The following is a 25564-nucleotide window of genomic DNA, read 5'->3' as shown; positions in this document are numbered from 1 at the left end:
CAGCGACGTAGCCCTACATCGCTGGACTCCTCCCCTTGTGGGCAGCGCGCGCGCGCTACCGGAGGCTCGCTTCCGCTGTATTCAGTCACAGCGGGAGTCGGGCCAGGGGAGGAGCGGCGGTGATCACCGCCGCTCTTCCCTGATCGTCGGGGATCGAGTGTGGACATCCGCCTGCTTGTGTAAACAAAGCGGGCGGATCTCCTAAGTGACAGGCAGGGACAGATTGCAGGATTCAGCATAGCTGAACCTGTGATCTGTGCCTGTGTCACACAGTCCCCTCCCCCCACACACGTCAGTAAGCACCAGGCATACATTAACCCCTTGATCACCAATAAAAGTTAACCCCTTCCCTGCCAGTGTCATTTTTACAGTAACAGTGCATATTTATTGCACTGATTACTGTAGTAATGTCACTGGTACCCCCAAAAGTGTCAAAAATGTCAGTCAAAGGTCTGATCTGTCCGCCGCAATGTCACAGTCCCGCAAAAAAAAAATCGCAGATCGCCGCCAGATCGCCGCCATTACTAGTTAAAAAAAAAAACAATAAAAATGACATAAATTTCCCGTAGTTAGTAGCTGCGATAACTTTTGCGCAAACCAATCAAAATACACTTATTGCGATTTTTTTTACCAAAAATATGTAGCAGATAACAAATTGGCCTAAAATGTTAAAAAATTTAGATTTTTACATTTTTATGGGGGGGAATTTCATATAAAAAAATGTGAAAAATATTGTTATTGTTTCAAAATTGTCTCTATTTTTTTTTTGTTTATAGCGTGAAAAGTAAAAATCGCACAGGTGATCAAATACCAACAAAAGAAAGCTCTATTTGTGGGGAAAAAAAGGACATAAATTTAATTTGGGTACAGCATTGCACAACCGCGCAATTGTCCGTTAAATTAACGCAGTGCTGAATCGCAAAAAATTGATTTTTGTAAAATCTTATCGTAAAATCCTTTTCTCTTAAGCTCATTGACAGACGCAGTCCTCTTTGATTAATATCAAATTGGGTTATACTGCCCTCTACAGGAGTAGGACACTAGGCAGAAGACAAAAGTTCTGGCCACACCTTAGGGGCAGTCCCAGAGGGTATATCTTCTCTCTCTCTGCTACAGGATGTCAGTTATGTCACAAAGCAGTGTCAGAGAATTTAACCCAACCCAACTCAAAATAGAGGGGCGGGTACTGCGTCTGTCAATGAGCTTAAGAGAAAAGGATTTTACGGTAAGATTTTACAAAAATCCATTTTTCTCTGTCGCTCATTGACAGACGCAGTCCTCTTTGATTAATATCAAATTGGGACGTCCCAAAGCAGTTCCACAAATGAGGGGTGGGATAACGGAAATCGAAATCCAATCTAGAAGGCCCAACCGGTGCCGACTAGAAGTCTTAAAGGCTCATCAGACAAAAGGATGAGACTCAACTGAAAACCCAACAGAAAAAACCCCTCAAGGTAGACCAATGGTCTCCTCAAATTGCGGCCTGCAGAACCTTGCGGCCAAAAGAGGCATCCGCCGATGCCAACACATCAACTTTATAAAATTTTGTAAAGGTATGAACCGACGACCAGGTAGCTGCCTTGCAAACCTGGACCACTGACGCCTGATGGCGTAAGGCCCAGGAAGCACTAAGCGCCCGAGTGGAGTGCGCCTTAACAGGGAACGGAGGATTCCAACCCTTAATAGAATAAGCCTGTACCACCGTCTGTCTGATCCATCTGGAGATAGTCGCGGCCGATGCAGGCAACCCCTTTTTGGGGCCATCCATGATCACAAAAAGTGAATCCGTTTTACGAAAAGAGTCCGTAGTTTTCAAGTATACCCTGATTGCCCGAACTACATCCAAGGAATGTAACGCAACAAACTCCCGAGGATGACTGGGCTTAGGACACAGGGAAGGTAGCACAATATCTTCATTCAGATGAAACTCTGAAACCACGTTAGGAAGGAAGGATGGATTCGGACGAAGAACCACCTTATCCCTATGAACCACCAGATATGGGGAACGACAGGATAATGCGGCCAGTTCTGACACCCTGCGTGCAGAAGTGATGGCCACCAAGAAGGCCACCTTCTGGGATAACGTAAGCAAGGGAATCTCCCTAATATTTTCAAAGGGAGGTTTCTGAAGAACCGACAACACCAAATTAAGATCCCAGGGCGGTAAGGGCGCGCGCACTGGCGGAGCCAGGTGCCGCACCCCCTGGATGAAATTCCGCACCAAGGAATGAGTAGCCAAAGGTTTCTGAAAGAAGATTGCTAACGCTGAAACCTGACCCTTGACAGTACTCAAGGCCAGCTTCTGCTCAACCCCCTGTTGCAGAAAAGCCAAGATTCGGGTCACCGAATAGGCACGTGGAGGAAATCCAAGGGATTCACACCACGCAATATAAGACTTCCATGTGCGATGATAGACTTTTCTGGAAGTCGCTTTCCTTGCTTTAATTAGAGTAGGAATAACTGAAGTTGACAATCCCTTGTCCTTCAGCACCTGGGTCTCAATAGCCACGCCGTTAAAACCAGCGATTGTAAAGCAGGATGGAAGATCGGTCCCTGAGACAGCAGATCCTCCCTGAGAGGAAGTCTCCAAGGAGCGTCCGCGACCAGCCTGACCAAGTCGGCGTACCAGGGTCGACGAGGCCAGTCCGGAGCTACCAGGATAACTGGAATTCCCTCCACCTCTATCCTGCGAAGAAGTTTCGGCAGCAACTTGAGAGGAGGGAAGGCATACAGTAGCTGATACTGTCCCCACGGGGCGACCAGCGCGTCTGCTGCGTACGCTAGAGGATCTCGGGAGCGAGCTACAAACCTCCGCACCTTCCTGTTGAGCCGAGATGCCAACAGATCCACATCTGGGGTGCCCCAATGAAGGCACAGCTGGTTAAATACCTCTGGATAAGGAGACCATTCCCCTTGATCCAGAATCTGACGGCTGAGATAATCTGCCTGCCAATTTTCCACCCCCGGAATGAATACCGCGGAGAGAGCCGGAACAAACCGTTCTGCCCAATGAAGAATGCTGGCCACTTCGATGGCCGCCAGGACACTCTTGGTGCCCCCTTGGTGATTGACATAAGCCACGGCCGTGGCAATGTCAGCCTGGATCCAAACCGGGCTGCCCTGGAGCTGCTCGGTCCAGTAAATCAGACAAAGTCTGATCGCTCTCAGTTCCAATACATTTATCGGTAACCTGGATTCTATCGGAAGAAATTACTTCCCCTGGCTGAGCATCGGAGACCGAAGCCACCAGACCAGAGACTCCCTGGTCCGCTCGCTCAACCGGATCCGATTCCATTTGATAGTCGAATATTGGAAGGGAAGAATCGCACCAGTGGAAGTGATCGAAACCCAATCTTGTATCCCGACCGTATGACCTTGCGAACCCATTTGTCCGGGATTCTGGAAAGCCATGGATCCGGAAACCGGTGAAGACGTCCCCCCACCCCAGAGATGGGTGGGGGCGCACCTTCAGGCTGTATTGGTCTTATCTTCAGGTTTGGCTGAGCCGGACTTTTGTTTACCCGACCAGCGCCCTTTGAAACCCCCTGAAGGGGCTTTGGAGGGCTTCGCCTTATCACCCGCCCCAGCAGAACGAAAAATCTTTTTATGAGCGGAAAAGGAAGGTCCTCGTCTGTTACGAGGTCCTTTACCCTTAGCAGTCTGTGGCAAAAAAGTGCTCTTGCCCCCAGTGAGATCCTTTATAATCTCATCCAAGGTGGCCCCAAACAGGCGATTCCCTTGAAAGGGGAGATTAGCCAAAGCTTTTTTGGAACCTTGATCCGCCGACCAGCACTTTAACCACAACACGCGTCTGAGGACTACTGCTGAAACCGATGCACGCCCCAACAATGGAGTGGCATCCAGGGCGGCGTCACAGATGAACTGTAGCCCTTGTATCATCTGCTCCAGCAAATCTGATACTGCCGGGGGGATACTTCTCCCCTCTAGGTCACGGCGTAACAATTTGGTCCATTCTGTCAAAGTTTGTGAAACTAAACCAATGACAACTACTGGCCTAAAGGCTGACCCTATCAGGGAAAAAATGGAGCGGGATTCCGCTTCCACCTTACGATCCACCGGATCCCTAAAGGACGGAGCGTCCTCCAACGGGATAACAGTGGCTATATTTAGTCTGGAAATCGGTGAGTCCACCACTGGTGGTACCGTCCATTTTTTAAGAAGGGATTCTTCAAACGGATAGCGCCTAGCAATGCGTTTGGAAATAGCAGGGGTTCGTCTCGCACGACCCCATTCTTCTTTAATTAGATTACCAAAACATTTGGGCAAGGGAAAAACCTTCGCCATTTTGGTAGGCTTGCTAGTACCAAAAGGAATTTCAGTATCAGCTACCTCTGCCGGTGTAACCTCAAGACTTAAGGTTTCCCGGACAGACACAACTAGTGCATCCACCAACGCTTCTTCTTGTGCTATGGCGGAGGCAGAAACGTCCTCCTCACTGTCTGAGGAGACCGTACCCGAGACAGCAGCCCCATAAGAGGGATCTGCAGCTGCAGTGACAAGCTCAGAATCTGTATCTGAAGTGTCAGATGAAATAGGGGTAGGCGGGGGTCGCTTTTTTGCCCCCCCGTCCCTGACAGGCCACCTCCACCCGGGATACAAAAGACTCCAAAACCGCTGACAATGCATCAATCATAAGTGGGGCACTGGAGGGTCCTGCGGCCACCTCGAGGGAATCAGGTGGGGATACATGTGTGGCAGGGTCCATGATTAATCCAAGACACTTGCCAGCAAACAAAAATTGCAAAAGAAAAAAAAAAATTTTTTTTTTAATCCCCCAGTGCAACAGTGCCCCTCAGTGTTACCTGCTTCGGACCCCCACAGAGAGAGAGAGAGACCCCAAGAGCTCACCACCTGATGCACAGAAGCTTCTACCAAACTGCTCTCAGCGCTGTCCTTTACAGACAGGAAGTCTTGTGGATCGTTTTCCCGGGTAAAGGAGGCGGCTCTGTCCCTTTACACGCCTTCCGGCGCTGCCCCTGCTACTCCTCGAGGTAGCTGGGCGTCTCCAAAATGGCCACCCCCATGCAGGAGACACGAGGCTACGGCAAGATGGCGGCCCCGCGCGACCTGCGGGAGGATGGCGGCGGCCTGCGCCTGTGGAAAGATGGCGGCGGCCTGCTACAACGTGCGGCCTGCGGAAGGAAGGCAGCGGCCTGTGCGGCCTGCGGGAGGTGTGCGGCCTGCGGGAGGATGGCGGCGGCGGATGGCGGTAGTCCAGGTAACTGCAACCTTATGTATCAGGTAGGATCATATCACCCTCTTACATGGCCATCTTAAACAGTAACGACAGCCCCTGACCTCAGTCATGGTCCCTTTACAGTGCCCACTCATACAGTGACTATCCGATAGTCAGCTCCCAAACCAAGCCTCCTGGTTCTTATTCACCAAATCACACTCAAGAGGGAGATCTGTGACACATGCTATAGGATAGAGGGGGGAACCAGGATCAAGCGGGTCCGACCATCCACAGAGGGGCCGTGTCTATTCCCAAAACCCGACAGGGGAGAGGGGGAACATTAAATCATAAATAACTGGCGCACCACAGGGAGAAACAGTATCACCAAAAAACTATACCGCTAATACTGGACACATACTAATGAACTGTTAAAAGGAAAATCAATGTGGTATAGAAAGTCCATAAGTCCATATGTTACACAGTCCATAAAAAATTCCAATGTGCACTCCTTAGGCAGCTCTAGTGACAAGGTAGAAGTTTTGCTTGTTGCCAACTGAAAAGAAACACAGGCGCCACTCTAAGTGCAGTAGCTGGAATTTTATTTAAAAGGATACAACTTAATGTTGGGTACTCACAAAGGTAATAAGTAATCAGGCACAGAGGATGCTCCGGTGGAGAGTCAGGATGGCCAGAGCGGTAGCAATGGGCAGGCTGCAGCGATATCGCTGTACTTCCTCGTCCCGGGGACACTCAGATGCCGGTCCGTCGTCACTTCCGAGAGCGTGGGCGTGATTACGTCATGGCGCCGGCGACGCGTTCTCGGAGCATGCGCTCCTTCTTCAGGCCGATATCGCGCCATTTTGGATAAGGGATTTAAATAGGATGGAAGCCGTAGCCTCCCGGTCCTAGAGTCCGCCCTAATATTAAATGTATTTAACAGTTTGGTTTATCTGATAGGTCTGGCAGTGTCTGGTGCATATAAAATCAGCAATTTCATAATACAGTAACGGATATTCAAGCAGCGATTAATATAAAAGCGATTAATATAAAAGCAGTGGTTAAAACAATATACAATATAGGAGCAGCTTATAAGCGAAGAATGTACTTATAGTAACCATTGTTTTAGCCGCAGTATAAAATTGTTAAATAATTGTAAATACAAATAAAATTAAATTCACATAAAATTAAATATAAAAATGATATATATATATTATTTTTTATTTTTTATTTTTTTTTTTTTTTTCTAATAATTTTTTTTATATTTTTTCATTTTTATATTTAATTTTATGTGAATTTAATTTTATTTGTATTTACAATTATTTAACAATTTTATACTGCGGCTAAAACAATGGTTACTATAAGTACATTCTTCGCTTATAAGCTGCTCCTATATTGTATATTGTTTTAACCACTGCTTTTATATTAAATCGCTTTTATATTAATCGCTGCTTGAATATCCGTTACTGTATTATGAAATTGCTGATTTTATATGCACCAGACACTGCCAGACCTATCAGATAAACCAAACTGTTAAATACATTTAATATTAGGGCGGACTCTAGGACCGGGAGGCTACGGCTTCCATCCTATTTAAATCCCTTATCCAAAATGGCGCGATATCGGCCTGAAGAAGGAGCGCATGCTCCGAGAACGCGTCGCCGGCGCCATGACGTAATCACGCCCACGCTCTCGGAAGTGACGACGGACCGGCATCTGAGTGTCCCCGGGACGAGGAAGTACAGCGATATCGCTGCAGCCTGCCCATTGCTACCGCTCTGGCCATCCTGACTCTCCACCGGAGCATCCTCTGTGCCTGATTACTTATTACCTTTGTGAGTACCCAACATTAAGTTGTATCCTTTTAAATAAAATTCCAGCTACTGCACTTAGAGTGGCGCCTGTGTTTCTTTTCTGAGAGGGGGAACATACTACTTACCATACCGGAACTGGCGGGCACCCCCTCCTAACAGAACCCCTCTCCACCAAGGTGGGGGGGCTGTTGACCAATACGGACGCCGCGACTCAGTTTCCAACTGGTCGTCGGCGTCCCGGCGAGACGTTCAACTCGCAGGGCCAGTCCCCGTCCAGTGGGACTATGTCGCGGCCGACCCAGCGCGGAGCTAGGGCCTGCACGCGCTCGTAGGCTGACTGGGGTGACCACTGGATCTCAACATCCAGCCCGTCGCCCAGCTCCAGCATAATTGTTTAAATGTGTCACGGTCGATCCAGCGCGGAGCTGGAATCTGCACGCGCTTGTAGGCCGGCTGGGGTGACCACTGGACCTCAAAATCCAGCCCGTCGCCCAGATCCGGCATAATTGTTTGAAGATCTCACAGGAACAACTGGAGACAAAAGCTGCCTAAAAAAAATGTATCTAAAAAAATCTTGCCAGGACCAAAGATCCCAGCAAGGAACTTAGGTCCTTACTCCTAACTAGACAGAAAAAAACTGACATCCTGTAGCAGAGAGAGAGAGGATTTACCCTCTGGGAATGCCCCTAAGGTGTGGCCAGAACGTTTTCTTCTGCCTAGTGTCCTACTCCTGTAGAGGGCAGTATAACCCAATTTGATATTAATCAAAGAGGACTGCGTCTGTCAATGAGCGACAGAGAAATATGGCCTGGTCAGGAATGGGGTAAAATCTTCCAGTCTTAAAGCGGATACAAATACGCTTATTGAAATTTTTTTTGTCAAAGACATGTAGCTAAATACATTTTGGCCTAAATATATGACAAAAATTGAATATATTGGATATTTTTTAACTGTCAAAGTAGAAAAATATTGTTATTATTTCAAAATTGTCGCCTTTTTTTATTAATATCGCAAAAAATTAAAAGCGCAGAGGTGATCAAATACCACCAAAAGAAAGCTGTGTTTGTGAGAAAAAAAGGATGTAAACTTCGTTTGGGTACGGCATTGCATGACCGCGCAATTGTCAGTTAAAGTCGCACAGTGCCGAATCGCAAAAAGTGGCCTGGACGTAAAGCAGGAAAATCCTCCGGTGGTAAAGTGGTTAGGGATGTGGCAAGGCCGCTAATTCATCCTGCCACTTGAATGAAGCTGAGGTAAATATTCCTATTTGTGTTTCTCTTCAGGGTACTCTCCCAGTACCGTACCCCCTTTATCTGTACTAGCTGACACCCGTCCACTGACTATTCACTCAGGAGTGGTCCCCTTCCTGGGCAGACCCCTGGGCAAGATCCTCCGTACTCACAATGCTGCTTTCCAGATGCTCGCAGTGCCCCAACTCCTCCAGTCAGCTCTCCTGGACCTCTGGGTTCAGCCTCACACCACTGGCTCACCAGGCCGACTGCCTATGACCATCACCAACTGCTGCAGAAGAGGAGGCAGCCGCCACCCTCCTTCTGGGACTCTGCTTCCCGCCAAAGACCTCTACCTCATGTGCCCCAGCTTTTTATACCCTGCTCCACAATGCACCAAGACAAACAGTCTGTGCCAATCCCTGGGGCTGTATCAAAAGCCTGTGTGTCATTGGCCAGGTTTCCTCCAGTATCCAATGTGCCTCCCCATTGGATTAGCTGAGGACACTCCCTTAGACCAGATGAATCACACACTGAGCACACTTAGCAGACCTAACTCATAGATCCTGCTCCCTGATAAGCAGAGTTCAATATAGATTTTTCCTGCTGCTCCTCTGATAGGCAGACAGAGCCAAAACTATACTCACTCTCTAGCACCTAACTAGAAGGGTGCTACATAAATAACTAGATTAACAAATCTAAACAAAATGAAAAGAAACTTAATTTTTCGCCATGCACATGTCTACTGAAATTCAGTTTTCGGCTCCAATTGATTTCAATAAGCTTCTGATTCGGATTCCAAATTCGAACTTCGATACTGTTCTCCGAACATTTGTTTCACCAAATGAAGCCCATTCTTAGTCCTCTGGAACCAAATGCAATTATTAAAAAGGTAATTTCAAAGATATGTAAGGGATTACTTACCTGTACATGAAAACACATCAATGGATTCAACGTTTTTTGGGATTTCAATAGCAATATTTTCTCTGGGGAAAAAAAAAAAAAACAAAAAAAACGATATTGTACTTTATTAGAATTCACCACAGTTCAGGGGATTTTTTTTTCCTTTGTGCAATATACAAGATAGTAGTATTTCATTTTTCAACATAAAGGACATTTTTTTTGTGAACCAGTACATGTATTTTTTTTTTTCTACAATGTAAGAACACAGGATGTCTAGGACAAGAGCTGGTGACAACCTGCCCTTTCCCATTCATCTGCCTACCACTCTAAGGCCAAGTGTGATTTGTAGACAGAGTGACCATCCAATCAGCATATTACAAGGGGAGGTGCTGTGCTGTGCGCTGGCCTATCAGTGCAGGCCTGTCAGTGTAGCATCAACAGTGTAATTTGCACATACTGTATAATGTATGTAAACAAAATATAACACATTAGACAAGGTTCAATATCTTGATATAGATGGTATGCCAAACTGTCTTACTGTTTGTATTTTTTGTATAGTGTTGAATTTAGTTCCAGAAAATGTGTTGGTTCACGTTTCCACCCCTTCTCCCGGCCTGCTGTATTACAATATTTAAAAATGATTACCATTTACAAATAATTTATATAAATGCCATTAAAACAGACAAGTGTGAGTTGGGGATGAACTTGAATAGTTTGGCAACAAAATATAATGTTGTTTACTGTGAGCATCATGGTTTTGGGCACCATAAAAGTTTATTTTTGTTAATAATCAGTCATTTTAAACACACGAGGCACAACAAGTACAAGCATGCCTAGCTATTATCACTTCTGTGGCACCACTAGTACCAGAATGCCCAGAATTACCATCCTGGGAGCTCTATTATATCAGAATGTCCGGCCATTATCTCCCCAGAGGGCTGCCAGCAGCAGTACTTGTAAAAATGAAACCCAAACTGAGCCTAAAAGCAGGGCTAGGTGTGTGGCCACCAAGCAGAGGAGGAGGGGGGGTGTGATGAAGGGGGTACCAAGTACTCATAGCCCGGATCCTATATGAGAGACGTGGTGTAATAATAGAGGATCTGGGTAATGTGGGGACATTGAAAGAATGGCAAGAAGTTGCTGATTAAGGCAAGGTTGTAACCCTGTCAGGTAGAGTGTACAGGACTCTGTGATTTCTAATAGGGGGCCATAGTAGGCAGCGGTTTGACTCTGTCGGCCTAGTCTCCTCTGGTCTCATTGTCTGACAGTGCTTTGGTGCTTTATTTAAATGTCATAAGCCCAGAGATGTGGGCTTGTGACAGCATTAGCTTCTTGGCTCATGTACCAAGCACTTTGCCTTTAAAGTGATTGTAAAATCTCTTTTTTTTAAAACAACAAACATGTTATACTTACCTCCTCTGTTGCAGTGCTTTTGCACAGAGCAGTCCAGATCCTCCTCTTCTCGCGTCCCTCTTTGCAGCTCCTGGCCCCTCCCTTCAGTCAAGTGCTTGCTATGGGGGCACCCAAGCCAAACTGCAGCTCCGTGTGTCCATTCAGACACTGAGCTGCGGGTTGGCCACGCTTCCTCTCTATCCAAATTGGCTGACTGACTTTGATTGGCAGCCGTAGGAACCAGTGGCGCTGCTGCTGTGTCTCAGTCAATCAGGAGGGAGAGTTCCAGATGGCCGAGGGACTTGTGGACATTGCTGGATAGAAATCGGGTTCAGGTAAGTATTAGGGGGTGCTGAGGAGGCTGCTACACACGGAAGGCTTTTTTTTTTCCCAAATATTTTATTTATTGAGAAAGGCAGTACAGTGGAAAAATCAAACATAAATACAATTTTGATTGAAAGATACCCCCGTCAAATAGGGGAAGCATCTTCCATACATTACAAACATTCAAGAATGGTAGCTCGTCGGTGCAAGAGAAAACTGGAAAAACATGTCTCCACTTCCAGAAGAGGAGGCGAAACACCCCCCCTCGGGACTCGTCTGAACTACAGTAGCTCAAGACACCCGGAGAGAGATAAAAGATATCAGCAGGGCTTCAAAAACTTTTCCCAAACTGTCACTACCCAACCTTTTATAGAATGTTGAAAATACAAGATAAAGAAGTGCAGAGCACAGAACAGGAATTCCAAGGGAGGGGAAAGAGTGAAAGAAACAGAGGGGCGAAAGCGAAGAAAGAAAAGAGGAGAAAAAAAAAAAGGGAGGGGGGGATGAGGAGGGGGGGGGGGGGGATAGGTGGGGCGCCCGACATTGACAGCGCCACCTGCCAATCAAGCACCAGCTCAAGCATCAGCTCTAAGCGCCCAGCAGGGACTTCCCCTTGTCAGTGAAGATGAAAGCGTTCCAGAATCCCCACGTCTTCTCATAGCGTTCCCTTCTATTCTGCGGCGTAAGTGTGAGGTCCTCCATCCAGTTGATCTCCACTAATTTACGCGTGCAATCCTGTATAGTGGGGGCTCTAGTCGACTTCCAGAGCATTGGAATGCAGGCTTTAGCAGCACAGAGCACGTGTGGGATGATTGACTTCTTACTCTTGGAAATCGGCATGGGGGACAACTGCAAAAGATAAAACTCTGGGGTGTCAGGGAGGGTACGGTCTGAGTTCTCCCAGAAGCGCCCGCACATCCCTCCAAAAGGGTGCAATCCGCGGACACGACCAGAAGATATGTAACAGGGTCCCTACACTTTCCCCACAGCACCAGCAAAGCTCTGACGTGTCCGGGAAAAATTTGTGTAAGAGAGAGGGGACTCTGTACCAACGGGTAAGGATCTTATAATTAAATTCCTGTAGTTTCGTACAGGTCGGGGTTTTCAGAGCCAGGGTACAGATCTTTAGTCGTTGAGCCGAGGTCAACTGCAACTGGAGGTCCCGTTCCCACTTCCCCAGAAAGAGGGCTAGGCAGTCCACCCTCCCCCACGCAATGGACTTTGAACGGCGTAAGGTCCCTCGCATAAAGCGAAGGGTCCGACAGAGTGCAAAAAATGATGAAGTTGGACTGCCCGCCAGAACCCCAAGCGAAAGGGGCCTTCCCGTGCCATCAAGTCTTCCATCGATGGCCAGCAGGCCCCCGAAGAAAGTGAGAAGCCTGGGATATACCCCACGCCTCCAGTCCGCGAACACAGAAGGCTTTTTATCTTATAGTATGCATTAAGATAAAAAACCTTCTGATTTTACAACTCTAATTGCTTCTGGCTTCTGTACCAAGTGCTTTGCCTCTGACTGTACCTGTTCTCTTACTCTTGCCTGGATGATGGATACTCTACAGATTGCCACCTGCCCTGATCCTTACCTGGATAACTACTGATTATGCAAGAGATTTCTGCCTGCCCTGACCTTTGCCTGGATGGTTATACTACAGATTCCTGCCTACTCTGACCCTTGCTTGGCTTACAGACTCTGTCATTGCCTGCTGCCAGCCCTAACCACTGCAAATTTGGCATCCACCTACTCAGTAGTCCTGGTTGTTCCTATATATTACACCTATCTAGAACCATTCCACAGCTTGACGCCATTTGACACAGAACAAGGATTCTCTCATTCAAGGTTGTCAGGGAGCATCTGTCATTTAGTGACAATTTCTTTTATAACTGTCAGTTTTCTTGGAGTACATTGTACTTCACGTACATGCCTCAAGCAAGTTATTTATAGGAATTGTGTATTTTTAATACCACTCTTTAAGCTTTCTTCTCTCTCCTGTCCTGTATTTAGCCAGAAGGAAAGGTCTCAATCTCACATGTTATGTGCGCCTCCACTACCCTACTCTGCCTCCCTTGTTCACCTTCTGTCCCTTATTTTGTCAGAACAAGGGTTTCAACCCTAGCAACTGTACTCATGGAACTGTATCATAGTGAAGCAACCTTGCCACCCAAGGCTGCTCTTCTGATTTGGAATTCAAACACCTCCCCCTCTGCTCATCTCTATTACATAGGTAGGAGTTTTTTTTATAGTGCAAGTCGGCTAGGAAAGGAAATAACATTTTTGAGATTTTAGTTTATTGCACACAACCTAAGATTTCTAGAATGGTCTAGGAGAAAATGTACTTTGCTGAAAAAATAAAACACAATTACAGCCCCAAGGACTGGCAAGCTGCAAAACATTACATCTTTGGTCTTGGGTTCAGATACTTTAAATTAACGCTTTACCCTTTCATGTCCATGGTAATGAAAACCTTTTTAAACCAGATTTTAAAACAGAACTAAACCCTCCCCTTCTTTTCAGCCAAGGAAGCTGCCATCTTAGCCTATGTTTGATCTACGGATGCCATAGTACTGTACATGGACAACTACGCAATAACGAAAAATATAAAAAGCATAAGTGCCGGTTCACACTAGGTCGCTCCGACTTAGGGGGCGACCTGTGAAGTCGGCGCGACTTGCACGGACTACATAAAATTAATGTCAATGCAAGTCGCCTCCAGGTCGCCCCAAAATAGTACAGGACCCTTTTTCTAAGTCGGAGCGACTTGTGTCGCTCCTATTAGAACTGGTCCTGTACTACTCAATGACCGCGACGGTGCACGACTTGCCAGGCTGACCAAGTTGCCTGACAAGTCGTATTAGTGTGAACCGGCACTTAAAGTCTTAAATATTAAACTTAAATAAATAAAATGTATCTAAAAATAGTATAGTTCCTCCTAAATAGGTGGTATTGTTCTGAACTTAGAAACTCAATTTCTTTAATTTTTTTTTTCTGCTATGATATTTGTATGATAAAAATCATTCCTAATTATTTAAAATGATCCTTATGGCTAACCAAAAGCTGACCTGGGCTTGTGGAAAGGTCATATAAAGATGGACAGCACACTGTTCCTTGGCCCATTACTTTTATGTATTTTAATACATCTTTTGTAAGACTTAAGGGAACGTGGAAAACATTTTGTCAAGACCTAAAATATGTTTTGTATACTATTGTGAGAAAATCATACATTAAAACCTCAACTCAACTCAAGAGTGAAGCAGGTTCAAAGGTATGTGATGATGTAGCGATGCTTTACTGTCACAGGACTTGGAGAGCTCACTGATTGACCAGTGAATTCCAAGCCGCAGCAGGAAATTCTACAGTAGCCTGTCTGGAAATGTATCCATGATTTAATAATCAAAGTTGGGTCATTCAAATGGCAATGATTCAAAGACAAAAATAATCAAAGAAATGAAATTCTATATTTTAAAATCGCCAAGTTAAAGTCCTGACATCATTTCCAATAAAATGTTGTTGCAGGATAAGAAGCAGGACTTTTGAGCCAGACATCTCAAAAATATTCAAATCATGGTTAAAATAAAACAAATAATATATAAATAATAAAGTACATTATCTGTTAATCGTGATTCTTCAAATATAAACTATGCTAATATCATCAACAGTGTTAGATAAATAGTGAATAAAGTGCCGGGTGCCAATTTCCAGTGCTATGGTATTTTTATATAAATAGTCCATTAGAGACGTGCTTCCATAGAAAACTTCTATAGTGATCTCCACCGTAACACCCTGTGTGCCTGGGTTCTCACCTCCTCTCCTGTGACCAAGCCGCTAAACAAGGTCTCACTGTGCAAGTTACCCTCTCAGGGTCGTCCTTCGCGGAGTTGGTGGTATAACAGCTTTTCAGGGGGGTATTTCTCCTTAGTAGATGTCCCTCATTTAACCATGCGGAATCACATGAAAGAAATAGGGGGGGCACAATAGTGTTTATATCTTTCAAACAGTGTTTCTTTAGTAAAAGGGTAGTAATGTACGTACATGTATTGGGTGCTCATGTGCACCAAACATACAGCATTTTGCACAGATTAGATGTGATGGCAATCAGGTGGGAATGGAAACCCTCGAGTGCTCCTCCTTTCTTCCTTTTCAGGGGGGTATTTCTCCTTAGTAGATGTCTCTCATTTAACCATGCGGAATCACATGAAAGAAATAGGGGGGCCACAATAGTGTTTATATCTTTCAAACAGTGTTTCTTTAGTAAAAGGGTAGTAATGTACGTACATGTATTGGGTGCTCATGTGCACCAAACATACAGAATTTTGCATAGATTAGATGTGATGGCAATCAGGTGGGAATGGAAACCCTCGTGTGCTCCTCCTTTCTTCCTAGATTTAGCAGTAAAACCGTCCAGGCCCCTCCCCTACGCGCACAACACATGGTCTCCGTGTCTTCAAAGGGGGATATGATAGATATCAAGGAGAAATACCCCCTGAAAAGCTGTTATACCACCAACTCCGCCAAGAGCGACCCTGAGAGGGTAACTTGTGCAGTGAGACCTTGCTTAGCGGCTTGGTCACAGGAGAGGAGGTGAGAACCCAGCCACACAGGGTGTTACGGTGGAGGTCACTATAGAAGTTTTCTATGGAAGCACTTCTCTAATGGACTATTTATATAAAAATACCATAACACTGGAAATTGGCACCCGGCACTTTATTCACTAATTATCTTTTTGATCATTGTTTATATGTGCAATATTCATTTACATTGATCAGTTTTATAAAAACACTGTTGATGATATTAGCATAAATTATATTTGAAGAATCACTATTAACAGATAATGCACTTTATTATTTATATATTATTTGTTTTATTTTAACCATGATTTGATCAAATGCACATTTATTTGACACTTATTGATTATATATATATTTATAAAGCAATTCATGTTGCGCGGCATATTTTATTATTTTTGGATTTTGTACACTTTAGGGAGAATTCTGTGCTTGCTGCAATACTCTGTAGTAAGCGCTAGACCTATTTTTAGCTTGCAGGATCACTAATTAATTTTGTACATCCCAAAAATATTCATAGACTAAAATAAGCTTACATGCAAGAATGTGCCTACTAGCTGCCTCACAAGGCGAATCAATCAACAACTATAATGCATATCTGGATTAGATTATTACTAATAAGGGTGCGGTTCGGGGTTGACCCCATTCACGGTTTAATCTGAATTTTTCACATTCAGCATTCACAGACTGACTAAACTTTTTGGCTAGTCCACCACCAGCATTTAACACCCCGCTGCTTCTGCAGAAGTAAGTCATCAAACCAGTTCCATGGTCAGACCAGTATCGGTATTGGTGCAACCCTATAAAAAAAGATTACAATCCTACCTAAAAAATTACATTGTATAGTGCAAGTTTTATAAGTTTTTCTTGGTGGAAATTCAAATAGTTTCTATCGGATTTGTACTGACCTGTCCAAGAGAGATTTTTCAAGAGTGCTTAGAAAGGAGAGATCGCTGTTAAAAGACTGAAGGTATATTAATGATCTACAATGGAACGATTCTGGTTTAGCGCAGTAAAATATCTCATTGTATTCTTCTTTTCTATATTCACATATTTCCTTCTTTGTATTCACTTGGAATCCACATTCAGACTTCACTTGATGTGTTCCATTCGTAAAAGTCCCCATGAAGTAAATGAGGCCATAGCCTCGGTTCCTCGCTCTCCACAATGCGGAAACAGCCTCACTTGGATGGTAGAGGACCAATGAGAAGAAAACCTTTCCTTCCCAAAATAAATTGAAATAGGCATGATAGGTTCCATCATGAAAATCTTCAATTCTCCCAGAAGCCGCAGCTTTAAGATCTGGAGAAAAGATCCTAGCTTTTATGAAGTCTCCTCCATATGTTTTCCTGTTACCCAAATGGTCAAACATCTCAATCTTGACAATTATTGTCTCTCCAACACAGTACTTTATTCTTGGGTTCAGTATGGTGGCTCTGCTGTTCTTAGCACTGGTTGTGTGGCCTTTGTGGGTAAATGTGATAGAAGGAATCAGGACAGAAATGTTTTTAAAGATGAGAGAAGCTTGAATTTCATCCTCTAATGAGAAGCTTGCAATTGATACCATTTTTTCCTCCTGATGTACAATGGGATTACTTGAATATAGGACTGCACCTGAGCCCTGGAATAAATAAATACAGTTATAAATACTAATATAATGTGGACCAGGTTTTGAGCATATTACATATGCTGCAATGAGGTGGGCAGGGGGAATTAAACAATTGGGAACTTAAAGCACATATTCATTTCTGCAGTCAAATTTGTGAAAATCCCACTATATGTTTGTTATGTGTTCCCATTCACAGAGTCTAAAAAAATGTAAATTATTTCTTACCTTTCAGATGTTTCTTGGGACAGGCTGTCATGGCTGACTGCAAGACTTTTTAAACAATATTGCAGTGAGCCTGTTCCAAGTCTGTCCTTATTAACGTACAGAGAAAGAAGTCCCTGCCCTCTAAACCTTTAACCCTTTTTTAAGACAGCCAGTGTTCAAATCTAGTTACAATTGATAATAACGATCTGCCTGCACAGTATAAACATGGTTAATTATAGCAAACTCAGTTGCCCAGCCTGCTCATAAACAAAGAGAACTATCTAGTATTTATCCTTACGGTAGTGTCCAGAGTAGAGTGTCTAAAAAAGCAAATCTTTTTGATAATTCATTATTTAACCACTTCTGGACCAGAAGGATTTGCCCCCTTAAAGAGGTTGCAAACCTCAGAATTTAAAAAAAAAAAAAAAAGAACACCTGAAAGACAAACACATAATGAGCTAGTATGCATCGCATACTAGCTCACTATGAAATACTTACCTTAAAACGAAGCCTCTAAGTGCCGACCGCTCACCTGTCTAATGGGTGACAAGTTCTGTCGCCCTTCTTCTGGGTTTGCGGCATCCGGCCCTCTGATTGTCTGGAGCCGCGATGACGTCACTCCCGCAGGAGCCGACGGTCACTGCACGGAGCTCTGAAGGAACGGCGAGAGCTGTTTTAGGAGATATTTACAGTACCTGTAGGTAAGCCTTAATATAGGCTTACCTATAGGTACAAGTTGCAGAGGAGGGTTTACTTCCTCTTTAATGACCAGGCCATTTTTTGAGATTCTTCACTGCATTACTGTAACGGACAATTGCGCAGTTGTGTGACTCTGTACCTAAATAAAATTGATGTGCTTTTTTTCCAAATAGAGCTTTCTTTTGGGGGTATTTGATCACCTGTGCGATTTTTTATTTTTGCGGTATAAACAAAAAAATAGCAACAATTCTGGAGAAAAAAACAATGCTATATAACATTCCCCCCAAAAAAATAAAAAATAAAATTTATTTAACATTTTAGGCCAATTTTTTTTTCTGCTACATATTTTTGGTAAAAAAAAAAAAAAAAAACGCAATAAGCGTATTTTGATTGGTTTGCGCAAAAGTTATCGCGTCTACAAACTAGGGGAAAGATTTATGTAATTTTTATTGTTTTTTTTTTTACTAGTAATGGTTGCGATCTGCGATTTTTAGCGGGACTGTGGCATTGCGGCGGACAGATCGGAACCCTAACTGACATTTTTGACACTTTTGGGGGGACCAGTGACATTACTACAGTAGTCAGTGCTAAATTATGCACGGTTACTGTAATAATGACACTGGCAGGGAAGGGGTTAACGCTGTGGGTCATCAAAGGGTTAAATGTAAGCCTAGGGGAGTGATTCTAACTGTATGGGGGTTGGGCTTTTGAAATGATCACAGAGACCTGTGATCCTATAGAGAAGGATCACAGGCGCTCTGTAATCATTCCAGGGAGAAGAACGGTCAGCTGTGTTTACAACAGCTGACCGTTCTTCCCTCTCAGCGGGTAGCGATCGTGGGTGGCCGGCGGCGATCGGAGCCACCGGCCCCCTGTGCATCGGAGTCCCAGCTGCCGAGTGGGGGCGGGAGCATGCCGCTGGCGGCACACACTCGCCCCCTAGCTGCAGGTGCGCGATCTACGGCGGTTCGCGCAGGAGGGGCTGCCTGCTGCAGTAAAACTGCGGCGGGCGGTCGTTACCTGGTTAAAGAATATTGTAGACTTACATGGTGTTAGAAAGTACTTGCATTCAATCAAACATATGACATGTTAACAGTAAAGAAGATATCCAAATGTAGCAGCCAATGCTAAATATACTTGTGAAAATATTGTATACCCTCGCCACTGTAGTTTTAGGTCACAGTTCCTGATTTTGGGACTGTTGCTTCTCATGCACCTTTAGTGTTGTTTTTTTCTTAAAGTGGTAGTAAAGTCTTTTTTAAAAATTATACCTACAGGTACAGTAAGCCTATGATAAAGCTGACCTGTAGGTACAGTGAATATCTCCTAAACTTGTACCCTTTAGGAGATATTCATAATGCATGCAGCCCATGATGTCACCGGCTCATGAGCTCTGCAGCAACGACATACCTGTGCCATCCCTTCAGAGCCCTGTGCCGTCTCCGTGACTTGCAGGAGTGATGTCATCGCGGTTCGGCCACTCAGATGGCCGGAGGACGCGAACATGGAAAGAAGACTGGGTAAAGATGGAAGCCCTGCCAGCGGTAAAAGCGCTCCTGCTGGAAGGCTTCGTTCTAAGGTAAACATTTGACAATGTGCTAGAATGTGATGCATACTAGCACATTATGCCTTTACCTTGCCGGTTTTAAAAACAAACAAAAAAGGCTGTGGTTTGCTACTGCTTTAACAGGGAAGGGAGGGGGGATTTCAGCAAGCTCATATGCTTTGCCCTGCGAAGGACTCCCTACCCATGATTGATAGAAAGTTGAGGGCAAGGGAGGATAGGAGAAAAAAAAAAAGGAAGTGAAGTGGGGTATAAAGAAGGAAAAGGGGCATCCACACCCTCTCCTTCATGAGGCCGTGTCTTGTGTCCTGATGGGTTAAAGAACTGTCAAGGTCTTGCCTTCCTGTCTGCAGCAGTGGCGGCTGGTGCTCAAAATTTTTTTGGGGGGGGGGGGCGAAAAAAGAAAAATGTAATAGGTATTGCTTCGCGCCAAAAAACGCAGTAAAAAATTGCGTGACTTGGAAGTCATGGTACAGGCATGGCACAGGTGATGGTACAGGAGATGGTATAGGCATGGCACAGATATGGTATAGGCATGGCACAGATATGGTATAGGCATGGCACAGATATGGTATAGGCATGGCACAGGTCATGGTACAGGAGATGGTATATGCCCCCCCTTTCAATGCAGAGACCAGCGTACATGCCCCCTTTCAATGCAGAGACCAGTGTACATGCCCCCTTCAATGCAGAGACCAGCGTGCGTGCCCCCTTTCAATGCAGAGACCAGCGTGCGTGCCCCCTTTAATGCAGAGACCAGCGTGCGTGCCCCCTTCAATGCAATGAACACTGTGCTGTGACCCCTTCAATGCAATGAACACTGTGCTGTGACCCCTTCAATGCAATAAACACTGTGCTGTGCCCCCTTCAATGCAATGAACACTGTGCTGTGACCCCTTCAATGCAATAAACACTGTGCTGTGCCCCCTTCAATGCAATGAACAATGTGCTGTGACCCCTTCAATGCAATAAACACTGTGCTGTGCCCCCTTCAATGCAATAAACAATGTGCTGTGACCCCTTCAATGCAATGAACAATGTGCTGTGACCCCTTCAATGCAATGAACAATGTGCTGTGACCCCTTCAATGCAATAAACACTGTGCTGTGCCCCCTTCAATGCAATGAACAATGTGCTGTGACCCCTTCAATGCAATGAACACTGTGCTGTGACCCCTTCAATGCAATGAACAATGTGCTGTGACCTCTTCAATGCAATAAACACTGTGCTGTGCCCCCTTCAATGCAATAAACACTGTGCTGTGCCCCCTTCAATGCAATAAACACTGTGCTGTGCCCCCTTCAATGCAATGAACAATGTGCTGTGACCCCTTCAATGCAATGAACAATGTGCTGTGCCCCCTTCAATGCAATTAACAATGTGCTGTGACCCCTTCAATGCAATGAACACTGTACTGTGACCCCTTCAATGCAATGAAAAATGTGCTGTGACCCCTTCAATGCAATAAACACTGTGCTGTGCCCCCTTCAATGCAATAAACACTGTGCTGTGCCCCCTTCAATGCAATGAACAATGTGCTGTGACCCCTTCAATGCAATGAACAATGTGCTGTGACCCCTTCAATGCAATGAACACTGTGCTGTGACCCCTTCAATGCAATGAACACTGTGCTGTGCCCCATTCAATGCAATAAACACTGTGCTGTGCCCCCTTCAATGCAATGAACAATGTGCTGTGACCCCTTCAATGCAATGAACACTGTGCTGTGACCCCTTCAATGCAATGAACAATGTGCTGTGACCCCTTCAATGCAATAAACACTGTACTGTGCCCCCTTCAATACAATGAACACTGTGCTGTGCCCCCTTCAATGCAATGAACAATGTGCTGTGACCCCTTCAATGCAATGAAAAATGTACTGTGACCCCTTCAATGCAACGAACAATGTGCTGTGCCCCCTTCAATGCAATAAACACTGTGCTGTGCCCCCTTCAATGCAATAAACACTGTGCTGTGCCCCCTTCAATGCAATAAACACTGTGCTGTGCCCCCTTCAATGCAATGAACACTGTGCTGTGCCCCCTTCAATGAAATAAACACTGTGCTGTGCCCCCTTCAATGCAATGAACAATGTGCTGTGACCCCTTCAATGCAATAAACACTGTGCTGTGACCCCTTCAATGCAATAAACACTGTGCTGTGACCCCTTCAATGCAATGAACAATGTGCTGTGACCCCTTCAATGCAATAAACACTGTGCTGTGACCCCTTCAATGCAATAAACACTGTGTTGTGCCCCCTTCAATGCAATAAACACTGTGCTGTGCCCCCACAATGCAGAGTTCAGCGTGCGTGCCCCCTTCAATGCAACTGTGCTGTGCCCCCTTCAATGCAATGAACACTGTTCCGTGCCCCCATCAATGCAGAGTTCAGCGTGCGAGCCCCTTTCAATGCAGAGCGCCACAGCATTGTCCCCAATCACTGCAGAGGGCGACAGCATTGTCCCCAATTACTGCAGAGCGCCACAGCATTGTACCCCAATGATTGCAGAGCGCCACAGCATTGTACCCCAATGATTGCAGAGCGCCACAGCATTGTACCCCAATGATTGCAGAGCACCACAGCATTGTCCCCAATGACTGCAGAGCGCCACATCATTGTCCCCAATGATTGCAGAGTGCCACAGCATTGTACCCCAATGATTGCAGAGTGCCCACAGCATTGTACCCCAATGATTGCAGAGTGCCACAGCATTGTACCCCAATGATTGCAGAGTGCCCACAGCATTGTACCCCAATGATTGCAGAGTGCCACAGAATTGTACCCCAATGATTGCAGAGTGCCACAGAATTGTACCCCAATGATTGCAGAGTGCCCACAGCATTGTACCCCAATGATTGCAGAGTGCCACAGAATTGTACCCCAATGATTGCAGAGTGCCCACAGCATTGTACCCCAATGATTGCACAGTGCCACAGCATTGTACCCCAATAATTGCAGAGTGCCCACAGCATTGTACCCCAATGATTGCAGAGTGCCCACAGCATTGTCCCCCAATGATTGCAGAGTGCCACAGCATTGTACCCCAATGATTGCAGAGTGCCACAGCATTGTACCCCAATGATTGCAGAGTGCCACAGCATCATACCCCAATGATTGCAGAGTGCCCACAGCATTGTCCCCCAATCAATGCAGAGACCAGCGTGCGTGCTCCCTTCAATTTAATGCACTTACCTGGCGGCAGCGGGTTCTCCCCTCCTCGATCCAGTTCGTCCTCTTCTGCGGCGGCGGCGGGAAGGTGAGCGGCTTCTCCCTCGTCCTACGAGCGGCGGTGACGGTGAGTGACTGACGCACGCACCGGCACCGCCCCCATTGTGACGTCGCGATCGGATGTCCTGGATGATGATTGGTCCAGGCTGGAGACTGGACCAATCACAGCCAGGGCATCACGAAGGTGGGGGTGGCCAAGCGCTCTTTCCTGCACCCAGGTTACGCCCCCAGAAGGCAGCCAATCGGCGCCTTTCTGGGTCGTAAACCCCACCCCCCCTTTAGCCTGGTGGACGGTCAGGCCGACGAACCGATTTTTTTTCCGACGAACCGATTTTTTTTTTCCTAACTTTATTGTTCTTTTTTGTCATTTTTTTTCCCTTTTTTAAGGGGGGCGGCGCCCCCTATGCACGGGCCGCCACTGGTCTGCAGCCAACTTGGACATGTGCTGACTGCTGTCTTTTATAGTCTCCGATTGCTCATCACTTACTGCTGCTTCCTGGGCGTCGCTTAGTGATGAGGTTGCACACAGGATATATAAATCACCTGTTGGCTTGCAGTCCTTTGCTCATGTGTTTGTGCTTCTAGGCGCATCTCTGCAAGCTATTTTCGGTTTTCCGTGTTCCTACGTGCATGACCTGGCTTTGGTTGACGACCTTCCTGGCTCTCGATTTCCCATTGGCTGACGACTTTTATGTGACTACGCTTCTGTCTAATCCCTATCGGCTCATCCACTACAGGATCTGAACTCGCTCACCTCATGGTGGGGCGACCCTAAGGACCGCGACCTGGTGCCAACAAGCAGCGAAGTGCATCACCACCATCAGGAGCTCCGGTAAACACTGGTTGGCGCTTAGCTTCCGCACCTCAGGTTAGCCTGCGTCTTCCACCAAGGTGACCCCCTTTACATGTTTGGCTCAGCTACAGGAAGCCTGACGACAAGAATGCTTAACTAATCCCTCTATTCCAAGGCCAGGGGTGTCGGATCCTTAACCACATCCCGCCCGCCCTATAGCAGATTGACGGCAGGAATGTGGTTGTATTATCCTGACTGGATGTCATATGACGGCGGCAGAATAATACGCTCTGCGCGTAGGCTCTTTACCATGTGACCAGCCGTGTCCAATCATGGCTAGTCACATAGTAAACAGGAAAAGCCGTTGATCGGCTTTTCTCAGTACGTGCCTGACAGGCACGAGTAAAGGAGCGCCGATCGGCGGCTCCCCTGACAGGGGGGGGGGTCGGCACTGGTAATCAGATCATTTATTACCAGTGCAGACCCCTCGGGGGGGGGGGGGTGCCACTAGAACCACCCACCAGGGATGCCCACCCATGACCCCAGGGATGCCCACTATGGCCACCAGGGATGGCAATCAGGGCTCAGAGAGCCCCCCATTGCCCTCCCCATCAGTGCCCTCCCTATCAGTGCTGCCCACCAGTGCCCATCATTGCCATCTATCAGAAAAAACTTTTTTTTCCCAAACTTTTCGGTCTTTTTTTATTTGTTTAGCAAATAGGAAAAAACCCAGAGGTGATCAAATACCACCAAAAGAAAGCTCTATTTGTGGGGGGAAAATGACATAAATTTGGTGTAGGTACAGTGTTGCATGACCGCGCAATTGTCATTCAAAATGCAACAGCACTAAAAGGGGAAAATTGGCCTGGGCAGGAAGGGGGTGAAAGTGCCCTGTATTGAAGGGGTTAAAAAAATAAACAGGGAGTACAGATCTGCCAGTGTTTTCCCTCATGTCAATGTCATATAAATGGCAAGCCATTGCATTTTCTGAAGCGGGTGAGCGCCGGAAAGCTTCAATTTTTAAATATTTTTTTTTTTACGTTATGCTATATGAATTGGGACATGTAGCAAATATAAAGTAGGTGTTATCCCAATTCAACTGCAAAAATGGGAATATACTTAAAGTAGAATTATAGGCAAAACTTATTTTTTTACATTTTGAATAGACTAAGGGAGCGTTATAAACCTTGTAAGGTTTATTTTTGCCATCTTCCCATTGGAAAGATTTTCCTTCACTTCCTGTCCTATAGCCAAACAGGAAGTGAGAGGAAATCTCTGCAAATTAAGGGAACCTCTTGGGGAACCCCCAGGTCACCAGAAGTAATTGTCCCCATTGGAAGATGTCCCCTCTATAAATTTTCTGGGGACGACCCAACATTTGAGATTTTCTTTTACTTTCAATGATAACAGTAAACAGGACAAAGAGAGAGGGTGAATCTCCCTAACAGGGACACAGACAGTAATAAAAAATGACAGGTGTTCTAATCCATTTCCCATGCTATCAGATGACCTGCTAATCATCCACTTCTTTTTGCACTGCATCTGTTGCTGAAACCTTCCCATGTGAGCTGCAGTGTTTGTGAGTGGGAGCATGTCAAACAGAGATGGAAAATTTGGCACAGTCATGGAATTCCAAGGAAATTTTTTGTTAACTTTTTTTAAGACCACCATACAGGAGCCTTTAGATGTACTTTACCAGTTTGAGTGATTAGTACATACCTTTGTTGAACGATTAACTGTAAAGCCTATCAGCAAGACGGTAGAAAGTACGACAGCCAGAAGAAACATTTTTTTCCAAGTAGTCCTCATTGCAGCTTGTTAGCTGAAAAAATAGGTTACTTCTGTTATTCTGGGCACATTGTTACATTAAAATAGAAGTATTATAATCCTACAGTATAGTTACAGTTGATCTACTGATCTACTAACAGACATATCAGCCTGGATGTCACACCACTTCCTCAAACTGAATCTATCTAAATCCAAGCTCATAATATTTCCTCCTCCACGTGCCCCTTCCCCCAATTTCTCTGTCAAGATCAATTAAACAA

At 45.5% G+C, this 25564-nt stretch overlaps 1 protein-coding gene across 1 annotated transcript in view; it reads right to left on the bottom strand.

Moving 5' to 3' along the window:
- The window catches only part of LOC309566432 (NXPE family member 1-like), a gene marked incomplete at both ends in the record, with an annotated part of 33942 nt that extends 8617 nt beyond the window's left edge, over positions 1–25325 (bottom strand). The window contains 3 exons of the mRNA XM_082271574.1: positions 9162–9223; positions 16325–17037; positions 25236–25325. Coding sequence (XP_082127700.1) covers positions 9162–9223; positions 16325–17037; positions 25236–25325 — 865 coding nt within the window. The remainder of the gene's footprint in view (positions 1–9161; positions 9224–16324; positions 17038–25235) is intronic.
- Positions 25326–25564: the final 239 nt, after the last annotated feature.

This window comes from Pelophylax lessonae (genome assembly GCF_965119305.1).
Source record: "Pelophylax lessonae genome assembly, chromosome: 11".
Classification (NCBI taxonomy): domain Eukaryota; kingdom Metazoa; phylum Chordata; class Amphibia; order Anura; family Ranidae; genus Pelophylax; species Pelophylax lessonae.
This window is presented reverse-complemented; position numbering and strand designations above follow the sequence as displayed.